Genomic DNA, 15,000 nt, shown 5'->3' with positions numbered 1-15,000 from the left:
TTCCGCTTCTCTCTGAACAATGTATCGACTTTGACCAATATATCGTAATTTTTCCGACCACCAGTAAGACATTTATTTCACTTCTATGGGAGGTCTCAAATCTCGAGGTAAAGTTTCAGAGACGAATAACATTGTGTGTGTGTGTGTGTGTGTGCACGCGCGTACACTCTCTCACACACACACACACACACACACACACACACACACACACACACACACACACACACACACACACACACACACACACACACACACACACACACACACACACACACACACACACACAGACTGACACACACACACACACACACACACACACACACACACACACACACACACACACACACAAGATGAAAAGGAAGGCTGTACGAAGTGAAAAAGACAAATAGAAAAAGCAAACGAAGAATACGTGAAGACAAGTTTTTTTGATCACGAGACCCAACGCAACATTGTCGCGGTGCATGTTATGAATGTTTGGTCTCAGGGTTTCTATACCTATTGCACACTGGCCTTCATGCTGCAATAACACGAACGTGATATAAGGAAAGAAAGATAAGACTGGAGAGCAAATCAGGCTTGGAGTGTGGAAGGGAAGACATTTGAAGAAAAGACCCTGGTACAAGTAATTAGTAGCAGGGTAACGAGAGCGCAGGTCGCGAGCGAAATATGACTCCACAGAGACTACAGCCATGACCAGTCTGGTGGAAATAGAAAAGTGAGGATTGTTGTTTGCAATCTTTTGTGAGGAATGATGGCTGATGATTCTTAAACCTTAAATGCATTTTTTATACTTGTATTTACTATACTACGTAGTACCACGACCACCACCACCACCATCACCACCATTACTATTACTACTACCACTAATATGAATGAATGACAGTCTGTAGTCGCTCTTTGCTGTAGAAAATAGACTTGTGGAACCTGAGAACGCGTGAGGTCTAAGCAAATGAGTTACTCGATTATTAAACGCTGATCACAAAACGGGTGAATGTGAGAAAGGTCGAAGCACCTGGAGGAGCAGAGAGGTATCGAATCCAACTTGACATTGCTGAGAATTTCCTGTACAATGTACCGTTGAACTGGAAGAAAGAAAACTTGGACCATTGACTGAAAGAAAATAAAAATGATATAACAATTTACAGAAACGTGTCTCTAAAATGTTTAAGTCAAACTGTTACCTAACACGTAGCACTAAAATAATTTAGATTTTAGGGTAATCACACGTTTTCTCAAGCAAGAGAATAGTATTATTTTGGAATACATCAAATTTTGTGCAGGACCAAATTTTGTACGATGTGTCAGTGTAGCGACTAACTACCGTTTTGGATTGCAGAAGTGAGGTAGTGACACTTGATTTTGTACATTTTACTATCGCCAAGAACACTAACAAAACCCACGCAACAAAATCACTACCAAAACAATAATGAATCCTTAGGAAAATGTCGCCAAGGTGGTGGAGGGCAAGGCGCCGGTGCCGGCCACCAAGGATTCCCCTTGGTGAGTCTGCTAGCCCACACGATCTCATCTTGGAGCACAGGTGAATGCACCAAGTCCGGGCCCCTCAGCAGAGTGAATTCCTTAACCCGAAACTCAGTACAAAGCGAAACGTCAGTGGCTGATGTGCTGGGCTGGTGCTGGAGTGGATGCATCTGCCTCGCCTGGACCTCGTAGAAAACATAAGCTGCCCAAATACGTTGCAGTAAAAAAATAAAAGGTGTAAGGAATCGCCATCATGATAAAATTAATTCAAGTCATACATACAACTTAAAGAGAAAATTAAATGAAAGTTGATCAGATTATTTCCATGATTATTGGTTGAAAAACTTTTTCTTTGGGATAGCACAGTAAAACCTGAAATTTTTTTGAAGATCTGAGCATATAGACGGTAAGCCACTTCAAACCATCTCTGTTGAAAAAGAAAAAAAAAAAATGAAGAAAATTAGATTCCTTTTTCTGGTGTGTCGGTATCAAGATTCTTGGCAGAAGAGAGGCGGAAATCATTGAATATTTAAATTTCTTTTGAAGTAAGCAATAAAACCAGATATATACCACCTTCAGCTTCTTCACAGCTATACAATTTGTCTCAGTGTATTATCTATCAACATTCACATAAACATAACTTTCCCGGCAACAGACATATGTGTCTATGCCACCAACTTTTCTTTTTGTGCTAATCTTAATTAATTCATTTGTATAAATTTGATAACAAATAAAGTGTTAGACTTGCACTGATGGGTAGATCATTTCAACTTTCATCATTTTCTATTTTCTCATTCTCTGCGATCATAAAAACAGTTTCGAGCTCCAGCTACCGTACTGTCATCTTGCGTACATGCTGGAAAATTCATTCCATGTTCTTTCAACAGTGTTAAAACTCCAGCGAACAGTTAACCATCGGGTTATTGCTTTAGGTTCAGTAGCACTCTACCACAGCACAGCTGATGCAATACTGACAGCGATCTTGGACTCATTACGAATGTGCGACGCCACCAAGAGGATGAGGCTTTGGACTCGCCTTCCGTCAGTCGCCCACGTATATATTCTCGGTATGACCTGCTTCTATATTTTGCTAACGTATGTATTTCCTGGCAATAGTTTTTCAGCCCTTTAACCACGACCTTTTCACGAGCCTTGCACGGCACGCACCAAAACATGACCTCTAATATCTCATATATGTGGCAAAAGCGAAGAATCTCCAGCTAACAAGAACTTCTAATACTCTACCGAGCGGCCAATTTGTATGAGAGAGAGAGAGAGAGAGAGAGAGAGAGAGAGAGAGAGAGAGAGAGAGAGAGAGAGAGAGAGAGAGAGAGAGAGAGAGAGAGAGAGACGACATCGACTTCAACAACAACAAAACTAAGCATTGGCAGCAACATTCTAGTCTGTCCAGTGTTCAATATAACATGGGCACCTGATTTTTCGCATCACGGGCATATTAACCAGCACGTCTTGCTCGGAAAATAGCTCATTGGCACCTGTTGGATGGAGGCGGCGGGGAGAGCGTTGGTGTACTCGCAGTGCTGAGTATTGGTGGTGCTGGTGCTCCCCTCCCTCCGCGACCCCGTAGTAACCATGGCAACTACCGCCAGCCACCTGATGGACGACCCCCTGTTACTGGCTGGAGCAAACTGGATTTCACGGCCGCATATTTTTCGATGTTTTAAGGAAAAGATCAGTTATTCAGTAACTTGACTCCTGTTGATCTGATGTCCCTGTGGTTTTCATGGAGCCAAGCACGCACACGCGCGCGCATACACACACACACACACACACACACACACACACACACACACACACTCTCTCTCTCTCTCTCTCTCTCTCTCTGAAAAAGATGGAGGAAGGGGAAGAGAAATGGATCGAGGAAGTGAGGGAAAGAGGGAGACAAAGAAACCAGGGCAATGATATTAATGATAATGCTAGTAGAATTTAGTGTACGTACGTGGTTTGGAATGGTAGTAGTTGTAGTAAGAGGAGTAGCGGTAGTAGTAGTAAGTGGAGTGGTGGTGGTAGTGAAAATGTGAATAATAATAAACACCAATGATAATAATGAATAATAATAATAATGATAATAATAATAATAATAATAATAATAATAATAATAATAATAATAATAACAAACTATTTTAAAACATCCACCTAGCTATGTGTGCCTGTTCGTAATTACTTAGGAGACCTTCAGCGATATGAATATTACAGGACGATTGTAGTTGGCGTTATTCAAACATACGATGTCAATGTTGACGACACATTCGATGAATATGATGTTGACGATAATGATAATGGTTACTGCGATGACGAATATTACTGATAATGATGACGCTGATAACGACAATGAGGATAAGGTTCTCGATGATGAATGACGGTGTTGATACTGAACGTTGACGACCAACACCATGACCATAACACCAATAACCATGACGATAATGAATCAGTAATGGTGATATCTGTGACAAAGACGATGTAGACAACAACGCTGCGGACAACGATGGTGGTTAAGATGATGTCCATTAATGTTACTGCTACTACTACTACTACTACTACTATTAACACTACTACTTCCACAACTACTTCCACAATTACTACCACCACCACTACTACCACTACTACCACTACCACTACTACCACCACTACTACTACTACTACTATTAACGCTGCTGCTACTACTACTACTACTACTACTACTACTACTACTACTACTACTACTACTTATTACTATTACTGATACTACCGTTATTACTGCTGTTGCTGCTACTACTACTACTATTACTACTACTACTACTACTACTACTACTACTACTACTACTACTGCTGCTACTACTACTACTACTACTACTACTACTACTACTACTACTGCTGTTACTACTACTACTATTGTTACTATCAACGACAACAACAACAATAATAATAGTAAGAAGAAGAAGAATTAGAATAATAACACAAGAACAACAACAACAACAACAACAACAACAACAGCTACAACAACCAGTAATAATTACTACTACTACTACTACTACTAGTAGTAGTAGTACTGTAACTCTTAGTACCTTTACTAGTACCAGCACAAAGTATGTGTCATTGTTGCTTTTCTGCCAGTTGGCGAAACCGTTGGTACACTGGCAGCAGCAGCAGCAGCAGCAGCAGCAGCAGCAGCAGCCAAACGGGTAGCGGAAGACTCACTTTTGAAAAAAAAAAAATAAAATAAATAAAAATAAATAAATAAAAAGCTACTGAAAAAAAAAGTATGAAAGAAAAACAGATGCTGTCGCACACACACGGATTTCACTCGCATTCCAGCAGCTTACCGAATTATATCCTGTTCACGATCATATCACTGGAGTGCTTTTTGCTTATTATTTTTTTTACTACTTGAAAATTGCTGTACTAATTTCTACGGAACCACGAAACTAGAAGATGGAAATAATGACCTGTCAAAGTCGCAAGAAATGAAAGTAAATAAAAAAAAATAATAAATAGATAAATGAACAAATAAATAACAAACACTTAATCTTGACCACCACGATGACAATGACATCTTGATGACGATGACATCATGATAAAGATGGAGACTGTGCTCCGTGCGTTATGTTTGAAAAATAATGGAGCCAAAGAGAATTTTTGTTTCGGCAGGGTTCTGTAATTAGCTTGTCCTATCGCTCCAATCCCTCCTCAGGATCTCCCATAGCAGAGGTGCCTCGTGCGTTCTTCCTCTGCTAATTGGGGGAACTGAGAAGGTATTATGCCGATTTTCCTTGGAATGACTACTGCTTCCGTGTCAGAGACCCGTCTCTGTGTGCTGACCGTATAACAAAGGTGATAGTGTCTGGCATTCCTCACTCTTTCTCTCGACCTAAACCTTCCAAACCTTGGCTTAACACAGCCTGATCTCAATCTATACATGATAGAGAGATGGCCGACAAAGAGTACTTGAGCCTTCCATCACCTGAGTCTCATGCGCTTTATTTTTCTGCCCAGAATCATGCCAAGTCTGTTCTCTAACTAGCCAAAAAACTCATTCATTGTTAGAAAGTGTCAAAATCTTTTAAGATATAACTCACCTCGTAACTTCTGGCACCTAGCCAAAAACATCTCCAATAACTTTGCTTCTTCATCTTTCCCTCCTTTATATCAACTAGATGGCACCACTTCCATCTCATCTATTTCTAAAGCTGAACTCTTCTCTCAAAGCTTTGCTAAAAACTCTATCTTGGACGATTCAGGGCTTGTTCCTTCCTCTCCTCCACCCTCTGACTACTTTATGCTACTCATTAAAATCTTTCGCAGTGATGTTTTTCATGCCCTCGCTGGCTTAAACCTTCGGGAGGCTTATGGACATGATAGCGTCCCTTCTATTGTTCTCCGAAACAGCGCCTCCGTGCTTGCACTTTGCCCAGTTCAAACTATTTCAAGTTTGTTTATCAACATCTACTTTCCTTTCTTTGCTTACAATCAGCCTGTTCCTAAAAAAGGTGACCGTTCTAATCCCTCAGACTATCGTCCTATTGTTTTAATTTCCTGCCGATATAAAGTTTTTGAATATATCTTCAACAGGAAGATTCTTAAACATCTATAACTTTACAACCTTCTATTTGATCGCCGGTATGGGTTCCGTCAAGGACGCTCTACTGGTGATGCTCTGGCTTTCTTACTGAGTCCTGCCTATCATCCTCTTTTAGAGATTTTGGTGAAACTTCTGCTGTTGCCATAGACATACCAAAATTTTTTGATAGAGTCTGGTACAAAGCTTTTATTTCCAAACTACCATCCTACGGCTTTTTTCCCTCTTTCTGTAACTTCATCTCAAGTTTCCTTTCCGACTATTCTATTGCTGCTGTGATAGATGGTCACTGTTCTCCTAAATCTATTAACAATGGTGTTCCTCAGGGTTCTGTCATGTCACCCACTCTCTTCCTTTATTCATCGGTGATCTTCTACACCAAACTTCTTGTTCTATCGACTCCTACGCTGATGATACCACCTTGCACTTTCCACTTCTTTTCGTAGACGTCCAACCCTTCAGGAAGTAAACAATTCACGCAGGGAAGCCACAGAACGCCTGACTTCGGATCTCTCTAAAATTTTTGATTGGGGCAGAACAAACTTATTGTTCAATGCCTCAAAAACTCAAGCCGTCCATCAACTCGACACAACCTTTCAGACAACTATCCCCTCTTCTTCAATGATACTCAACTGTCCCCTCTCTTCTATACTACACTACACTCCTACACTTCTACATTCTCGGTTTGTTCTTTACTCATAATGTAAATTGGAAACTTCACATCTCATCTCTAGCTAAAACAGCTTCTATGAAGTTTGGTGTTTTGAGTCGTCTCCGCCATTTTTTCTCATCCTTCCGGATGCTAACTCTGTACGGGGTATGTATAGAGTGTACTTCACATGTCTGGGGGGTTCCACTGTGTGTTCTTATAGACACAGTGGAATCAAAAGCTTTTCGTCTTATCAACACATTTCCTCTGACTGACTGTCTTCAGTTTCTTTCTCATTGCTGCATTGTTGCATCTCTTGCTATCTCTACCGCTATTTTCATGCCAACTGCTTCTCTGATCTTGCGAACTGCATGCCTTCCCCCCCTCTCGCGGCCTCGCTGCATAATACTTTCTTCTTTCTCTCATCTCTATTTTGTCCACTTCTCTAACGTAAGAGTTAACCAGTATTCTCAATCATTCATCCCTTTCTCTAGTTCTCTAGTAAACTCTGGAACTCCCTATCTGCTTTTGTATTTCCTCCTTCCTATGACATGAACCGTTTTAAGAGAGAAATTTCAAGACCCTTATCCTGTAATTTTTTACTACTGCTTTCGACTCTGTTTGGGGAGCGGCATCTCAGTGACTTTTTTTTTTTTTTATAGTTTTGTTGCCCTTGGCCGCTGCCCCTCCTACTTAAGAAAACAAAATATTGGTAGTTCCTTCATGGTAGCTTTGTAGTCTTGACGCACTTCCGACACTTTGGTTGAAAGGGAAGATTTATTTGCTATTCTGGAAGTGATTTCTATGTATTATTATTTTTTTTATAACTGTCCTGTATTGATTTCTTTTTTATATCTGCCCTGAGTTTTTAAGAAAAATATGCATCATAATAATAATAAAATAATAAAAAAAAACTGGCTCTGCTAATCATCACAGCCACCACCACCATCGCCACCATCATCATTAGTCACTACAAATCCACCACCGGACAATGGCCTTCCAACCTCCATAAGACGCATAACTCTGCGCCAACCAGGGCTAAGTTCTGTCGTGAAAGGGAGTTGGCAGTGAATGGGTTTCCCGAAGGACTGTGATGAATCTGTGGCAGAAACGATCATTTCAACAGCAATTAGTTGACATCTTGTACCACGTATGCTACAGGAACATCACGTAAGCTTGGGACAAAATGATTTTTTCCATGTTCTCATTCTCAATTTTATTTGTTTATTATTGTTATTACCATAAAAAATATTTCATAATTATCATAATTATCATCATAGCCAGCCATTTTTCCTGATGTGTATCAATTCTTAGTGTGAGCCATTACACTTGTATCCTGTTCTGTTTGAAATTCAGTTTGCATGTATTTGAGTTTGTATTAATGAACATAATATGTACATTAATAAGCATAGTGAGTTTGTATCTAACCAATATTGAATAAACAGAAATTAGCTAAAACAATCTGATTAAAAAACACACACACAAACACACACCATCTAAAACAGACGAGCAGACTTAATTACGCTGGCAGATTCTTTGATCACTCCATCTAAGAAAACCTAAGAGACACACTCGGCTTACAAGCAAACTCACTCAATGGCTCACACCTGTGTTTCACCCTCCGGCAGGTAAGCTGCGGTACTTGCCCAGACGTCCCAGGATTACTCGGGACAAGTCTCTGTGCCGCTGGATCTTCGGGAAATTGTATCTGAGATCCTGAAATAAGAGGAAGATGCGCACCCGGAAAGTGGTAGGTGGAGAATCTGTCTGCTGCAGTAGGTGTTGTTAGACTTATTTATCGCTAGCCGAGCCGAGTGCACTGCATGTATGTTCCCTCATGTTTGACCTAGACACACACACACACACACACACACACACACACACACACACATATATATATATATATATATATATATATATATATATATATATATATATATATATATATATATATATATATATATATATATATATATATATATATATATATATATATCATTTGATGGAAAATAAGTACTTTCAGTATTTCGGAGCTATTGCTGGAGTGAGATGTAGTGAGTAAACAGAGCTCCAGGGTATGTAGCAACAGTCGTGCTTTGTTGGAATGGCAAATCAGAGGAAGTTAAGGCATTCTGTTCATGAAGGAAGAATAGAAGAAGAGAAAACGTTGATCATTTATAGGTTTAGAGCAAAATTCGACAAGCTGAGAGAAAATCGAGAAGTGAAATACTTAGAGACAGGATTATGTGGCAGACACCTAAGATTCCACTCATCTATCCATACTTCTTGATATAAATATTTACCCATATATATATATATATATATAATATATATATATATATATATATATATATATATATATATATATATATATATATATATATATATATATATATATATATATATATATATATATATATATATATATATATATATCCTGCTTCATCCTAAATGTATACGCAATGACGCACACACAAACTGCAACTGTCACCACCCAGCGGCTTCATCAACTGGCGCTTTGTGTTCATGCCGACGCCCAAGGGGAAGGGACAATACTGTTTTTTCTTGTTCGATTCCGACTATCAGATTTGTAAATGATGTTTTCGAGGTACACTGCGATGATCTATTTAAGTACAGTTTTACTAACAGAGAACTAAGAGTTATTAATACCATACGACAAAGAAACCTAAATATTACACACACACACACACACACACACACACACACACACACACACACACACACACACACTTACTTACTTACTTCGGTGAAGTGGATGCCTGCCTCCATGTATACTGATGTACCTTCATTGACAAAATCTGGCACTCCGATAAAGACCAAGATAAACACTACAGGCCAATACTAATACACCAGCATGGCCTCCTCGGACACGCTTCCACTCTGAGGCTCCAGCTCCTACCAATAATTCTCCGAAAGCTTCCCTTATCTCATTGGTGATGTTGACGAGGAATGGCTGGTGAATGGGACTCAGACAGTAATGTTCGTTGATGTGAGCATATAGAGGTTGGAAAGGGATGAGCACTGGAAAGGCCAAGAGGCAAAGGAAATAAACAACTTGCAACATTCCGCATTCAGTGTCAATGGTTTCATTTTCAAAGTCGAATAGGGGTGTGATGCTTTTGATAACAGAACATACTATAAACAAACTAATTTCTCTCTCTCTCTCTCTCTCTCTCTCTCTCTCTCTCTCTCTCTCTCTCTCTCTCTCTCTCTCTCCGTGTGTGTGTGTGTGTGCAATATGATTGTCATAAGCATTTGAAAAGTGAAAATCTAAATGCAGATACGACCCTCGAAAAATTATCAAAGATCATTTAAAAGCAATGTGTAAAGAACCCTCAAATTTTGGCTTCACGCGGGACAATTCACAGCTTATCAAGAGTTACAGAATTAGTTTATGAACTGTAGAAAAAAAAACAATAATAATACGAATATATAAATTTAATTAATTGATAAATAAACAAGCAAGCATATCACTACTGATAAAAACTTAAGTGATCCTAGTATACAACAGTGCTAGACGTTCGTTCAAGAAGAGGTGTATTTTTCAAGCATTCAGTTCGGTAGTTCTTGGAAGTGGAGATGGTTATATGGCTTGTTGGTAACAATTTGTCATGATTTATCAGCGTTTAAACACAAAAGTATTGAAATATAAGAAGTTGCATTTGTGTGTGTGTGTGTGTGTGTGTGTGTGTGTGTGTGTGTGTGTGTGTGTGTGTGTGTGTGTGTGTGTGTGTGTGTGTGTGCGCTTGAAATGCAAAACTACGAATTTGTTTAAAAAAAAGTAGGTCACTCCATAATTAATGCAAAAAGAAAAAAAATGACAAGATTAATTTGAAACTACGACTATGAGAGAGAGAGAGAGAGAGAGAGAGAGAGAGAGAGAGAGAGAGAGAGAGAGAGAGAGAGAGAGAGAGAGAGAGAGAGAGAGAGAGAGAGAGAGAGAGAGAGAGTCATTCATCATAAATTTTTGCTGGAAAAAGAAAACTCAATTGATGGCTGATTCCAAGAGTGTTTGGTTTAAATTCGTCGATCGAAAAATGGTCATTCGTTCTTCTGAAATCTGCGAATTGATAATTTTATTCAATATAATCTTTATTTACTGATGCTAAATCTTGTAGAAGTTTTCATCTGCGGATTTGAGAATGTTGAAAGAGAAAAGTAAAAACAGGAACTTAAAGAGATTCTTATGATTCTTTATGTTCTTATCATAAAGTAACTGAGAATGAAAACCGTCTACTATGTTATCATACGGTACAACGCTACGTATCGAGGCTTTTACCGCACCCGTGATCCGAACACCACAAAATAACAGTAGCAGTAAAATTAATAATGCTGTGGCCGCTACTGGGAGATTAAATGCGCGAGCCCTTTATTACGGTCGAGATACGAGTAAAACATGGAGGGGCATTAGCGAACTTCGCGGAAATTGCCTCTCACTGTGACCTGACGAGAGATAGCAACGTGCGCCACTCTACACTACACTTGGATATAGACCGTATGTATGCATGTATGTATGTATGTATGTATGTATGTATATATTCGTGTATGATATGCATAGTTTTTTCTGGACTTTTTTTTCTTTTGTCGGGGTGTTTGTCCATTAGTCCATCTTTCTCATTGTCTGTCTTTATATTTACACACTCCATTTTGTGAATTCCTGCATGCCTGCGTGTCAGTCAGTCAGTTTGTGTGTGAGTGAGTGTGTCTGTCTGTCTGTCTGTCTGTCTGTCTGTCTGTCTGTCTGTCTGTCTCTCTCTCTCTCTCTCTCTCTCTCTCTCTCTCTCTCTCTCTCTCTCTCTCTCTCTCTCTCTCTCTTCTCTCTCTCTCTCTCTCTCTCTCTCTCTCTCTCTCTCTCGCCAACACAGTCAAAACTAGAATCTGCTTTTCATTAAAGAACAATTTTTCTGTAATTCAAACTCGGCTGGACGATGTGAGCAACAATTCATTTCCTAATTGTCAGCCCATTTGGAAAGGAAACTGGAGCGATTTTTTTTTTTTTCCTAAAAACCGTTTCGATTAATTTTTAACTGGTGATATAAAAGTAATGATGAAGCAATTCTAACTACTGAAGAATAATATGATATAATGACAGTGATCGATGTAGTTTTTATATTTCTAGTGATATAACAAAACTACCAAGCAGCTGCGATTCCTCGGAGGTTGCATCATAGAAACTGACTTGTTGGAGGGAACAGAACCATTATTTACTTTTTTTTTATTTCAACTTTTCCCATACCTATGTAGTCAGTTTTCTTTTATTTTCATATTTAAAAAGGAAAAAAAAAATCACTCCCTTCTGCTCCTGAGACCTCTGACATCACACTGACGGAAGTGTGATCGTTGTATCAAATCTAATCTTGGCACATTGATTTCTTCAATAGTCATATATATATATATATATATATATATATATATATATATATATATATATATATATATATATATATATATATATATATATATATATATATATATATATATATATATATATATATATATATATATATATGGTGCCCTTACTTTATATTCATTTTACCATTATTCAAAATAAGTAAATTCAGCAGAGTAAAGTTTCCCTTACTCACCCGTGAACCATCAACGTCTAGGAGTCATCAATCAAAACAAATCAATACCGAGACTCGCTGCGCGTCCAACTGTTGCGCGGGGTGGCGGCCCTGGCGGCTGCCCGGCACGGCTCACGGCTACACGGAAAACAAACTTTAACCTGGAAAAAGGAACTCGATCAGAAATATCTCATGACAAACTATTTTTGATTATTTAGAATGAGTATGACAATTAAATCGTTAATTTTTCACGGCATATTTTAGTTTTACCTTTAATTATATATATATATATATATATATATATATATATATATATATATATATATATATATATATATATATATATATATATATATATATATATATATATAATATACAGAGAGAGAGAGAGAGAGAGAGAGAGAGAGAGAGAGAGAGAGAGAGAGAGAGAGAGAGAGAGAGAGAGAGAGAGAGAGAGAGAGAGAGAGAGAGAGAGAGAGAGAGAGCCTACAAAGAAAACTGAGGCATTGTACAGAATTCAGAGTATCACAGACGGGAGTACGCTGCAAAATTCTCATAATTTTAATTTTCAGGAAAGTGGAGAAAACGAAAAATCACTAAAGAAGACTAGTAAGCCCTCGTAACCTTTTGGACCATACACACAAGAAAAAAAAAAGCTTGAATAGCAATGAATTATTGCTGAGAACGTCACACAAGAATGAAAAAAAAAAATGGTGAATGACCACCACATAGATATGGAAATCAATGGTAAAGTAATTTCATGCAACATGACGTTCATTAAGCGTTTCATGGAAATACAGGAGTGTCAATGAACAATGAAATTTAGTTAAGTTTGGAACAGAAACCGAAATGAGAATTTTAAGTGAATTTCGTGGATTCCACAGTACAGGGAGTACCTTAGAGGCGGCCAGCGTGAGTGTTTGCAGTGTGAATGGCAAAAGTAAAGAGTTGAGGTGCGGGATGGTAAGGGAGCCATGGCAATATGGCGACCGTTATGTAAACACTATCCGTGACATCACGACATGTGACTATTTCTTGTTGGTGAATCTAGTTTCAGTACGATTATCTTGATACCAGTATAGTTGTAGTTTTTGTGTCTGGGTTTTCCTGATGGATCAGGGATAGGAAGGTCCCTTCAAATGAAAGGACTTTGGTTTTGCCTTCAGGGAACCTACGAGTTGACCGGAGCGGATGGCCTTCCTAATCTCCAACCATGAACAGGAATCAAATCCTTGACTGGTGAATGTAGTTCTCACATAATTATCATGATGCTGATAAATTATATTCATAAAAATTTTACATCACTCCCTTTGATATCATTGTAGCTTAGATTGTTCCAAAACAGAACGCCAACACTTATCTATACTATATTGCAAGAATAATTTCTCCCATCTGAATCACTGGTTGCAATGGGTGCTTTTATAGGGGAAAAAATCTCACATATTATATTAAACAACTCGGCATAACTCAACTACCTCCGTGTTTTGTTACCCATTACATTCTTAACTTTTCTCTGAGGACCTAAATTTTCTGATTTTTTTTCTGGGTTTGGTTTCCTTGTTGTTATTACTACAACATAATGATCTAGTGGATTTGTCCCATTCTGAAACTCTTCAGATAATTATTGCCAACTTTATTTACAATCTTTACGATATATTTGTCATTTTTATATGTTCTTTCTCAAGTTCAATTTTATTAAGTTCAATGTATACCAGTGTGTGTGTGTGTGTGTGTGTGTGTGTGTGTGTGTGTGTGTGTGTGTTTTCTAATCTCTGTGTTCTGTATTTCCCTCCTTATGCAACAATAAATAATAAACTATAAACATAAAAAAAAAAAAAAGCTTTGCGGAAATATTTTACGTTGATTTTGTTTGTTGTTTTTGAAAATAAATTCGTGGGTTAGTGGTTCTTTTTTTTTGTACATAGATTTTTTTGGATATTGATTGGTAGAGGGAAGAAAATGTGGAAATATGTATTACATATAAAACAAGCTTAAAAAAAATTAGTTTAAACTTCATGGAATGTGTAGAACATGTCCCAAAAAGCGATGCCGAGGAAAATATCTTTCGCTATACACTTTTCATAGAAAAGTGCCTTCAACATGTAAGCGGCATAAAAAAAAAAAATAAATACTGCACAGCACTATCACTGAAGGAATACACATGTTGTTGTGTACTGCACTACACAACCTAGTCGTCAGGCCTCAGGTAAGATTATTGTATTTATATGTTGCTGTTGCTGATTACACGTTTGGTTCGTGGATATATATATATATATATATATATATATATATATATATATATATATATATATATATATATATATATATATATATATATATATAGTGGCAAGGTAAAATGCCACTGATATATATATATATATATATATATATATATATATATATATGTATATATATATATATATATATATATATATATATATATATATATATATATATATATATATATATATATATATATATATATATATATATATATATATATATATATATATATGAGAGAAATTAATGATCATCTTGATATGATCGTAATGCTGGTCTAGCCACACAGTGCTGAAACAAAGACAACTCGGCGGATATTGTCAACCACTTGTTTTGATGCCGCTACTTGAGGAAAATATTTCACACCAGCGATGTTAAATTACATATTTTAAATTCTTAAGGTGAACATTCCACTGATATATGTTATG

General features: G+C 37.6%; 1 protein-coding gene across 4 annotated transcripts in view; it reads right to left on the bottom strand.

The window, feature by feature from the left end:
• The window catches only part of LOC135102892 (uncharacterized), a 245,360-nt gene that overhangs the window by 19,911 nt on the left and 210,449 nt on the right, over window positions 1-15,000 (bottom strand). For 2 of the 4 annotated variants that reach the window (XM_064008509.1, XM_064008515.1), the window contains one exon: window positions 12,314-12,453. The exons of 1 other annotated variant lie outside the window; for it this stretch is intronic. In XM_064008509.1, the coding sequence (XP_063864579.1) occupies window positions 12,345-12,453 (109 nt within the window). In that variant the 3' untranslated portion in view covers window positions 12,314-12,344. Of the gene's footprint in view, window positions 1-8,282; window positions 8,424-12,313; window positions 12,454-15,000 lie in introns of those variants that run through there. One more of the 4 variants, XM_064008510.1, reaches the window with a different exon arrangement.

Source organism: Scylla paramamosain, chromosome 8 (assembly GCF_035594125.1).
Source record: "Scylla paramamosain isolate STU-SP2022 chromosome 8, ASM3559412v1, whole genome shotgun sequence".
NCBI lineage: Eukaryota > Metazoa > Arthropoda > Malacostraca > Decapoda > Portunidae > Scylla > Scylla paramamosain.
Note: the sequence above shows the minus strand (reverse complement) of the source record. Positions and strands in the feature narration are given on the sequence as shown.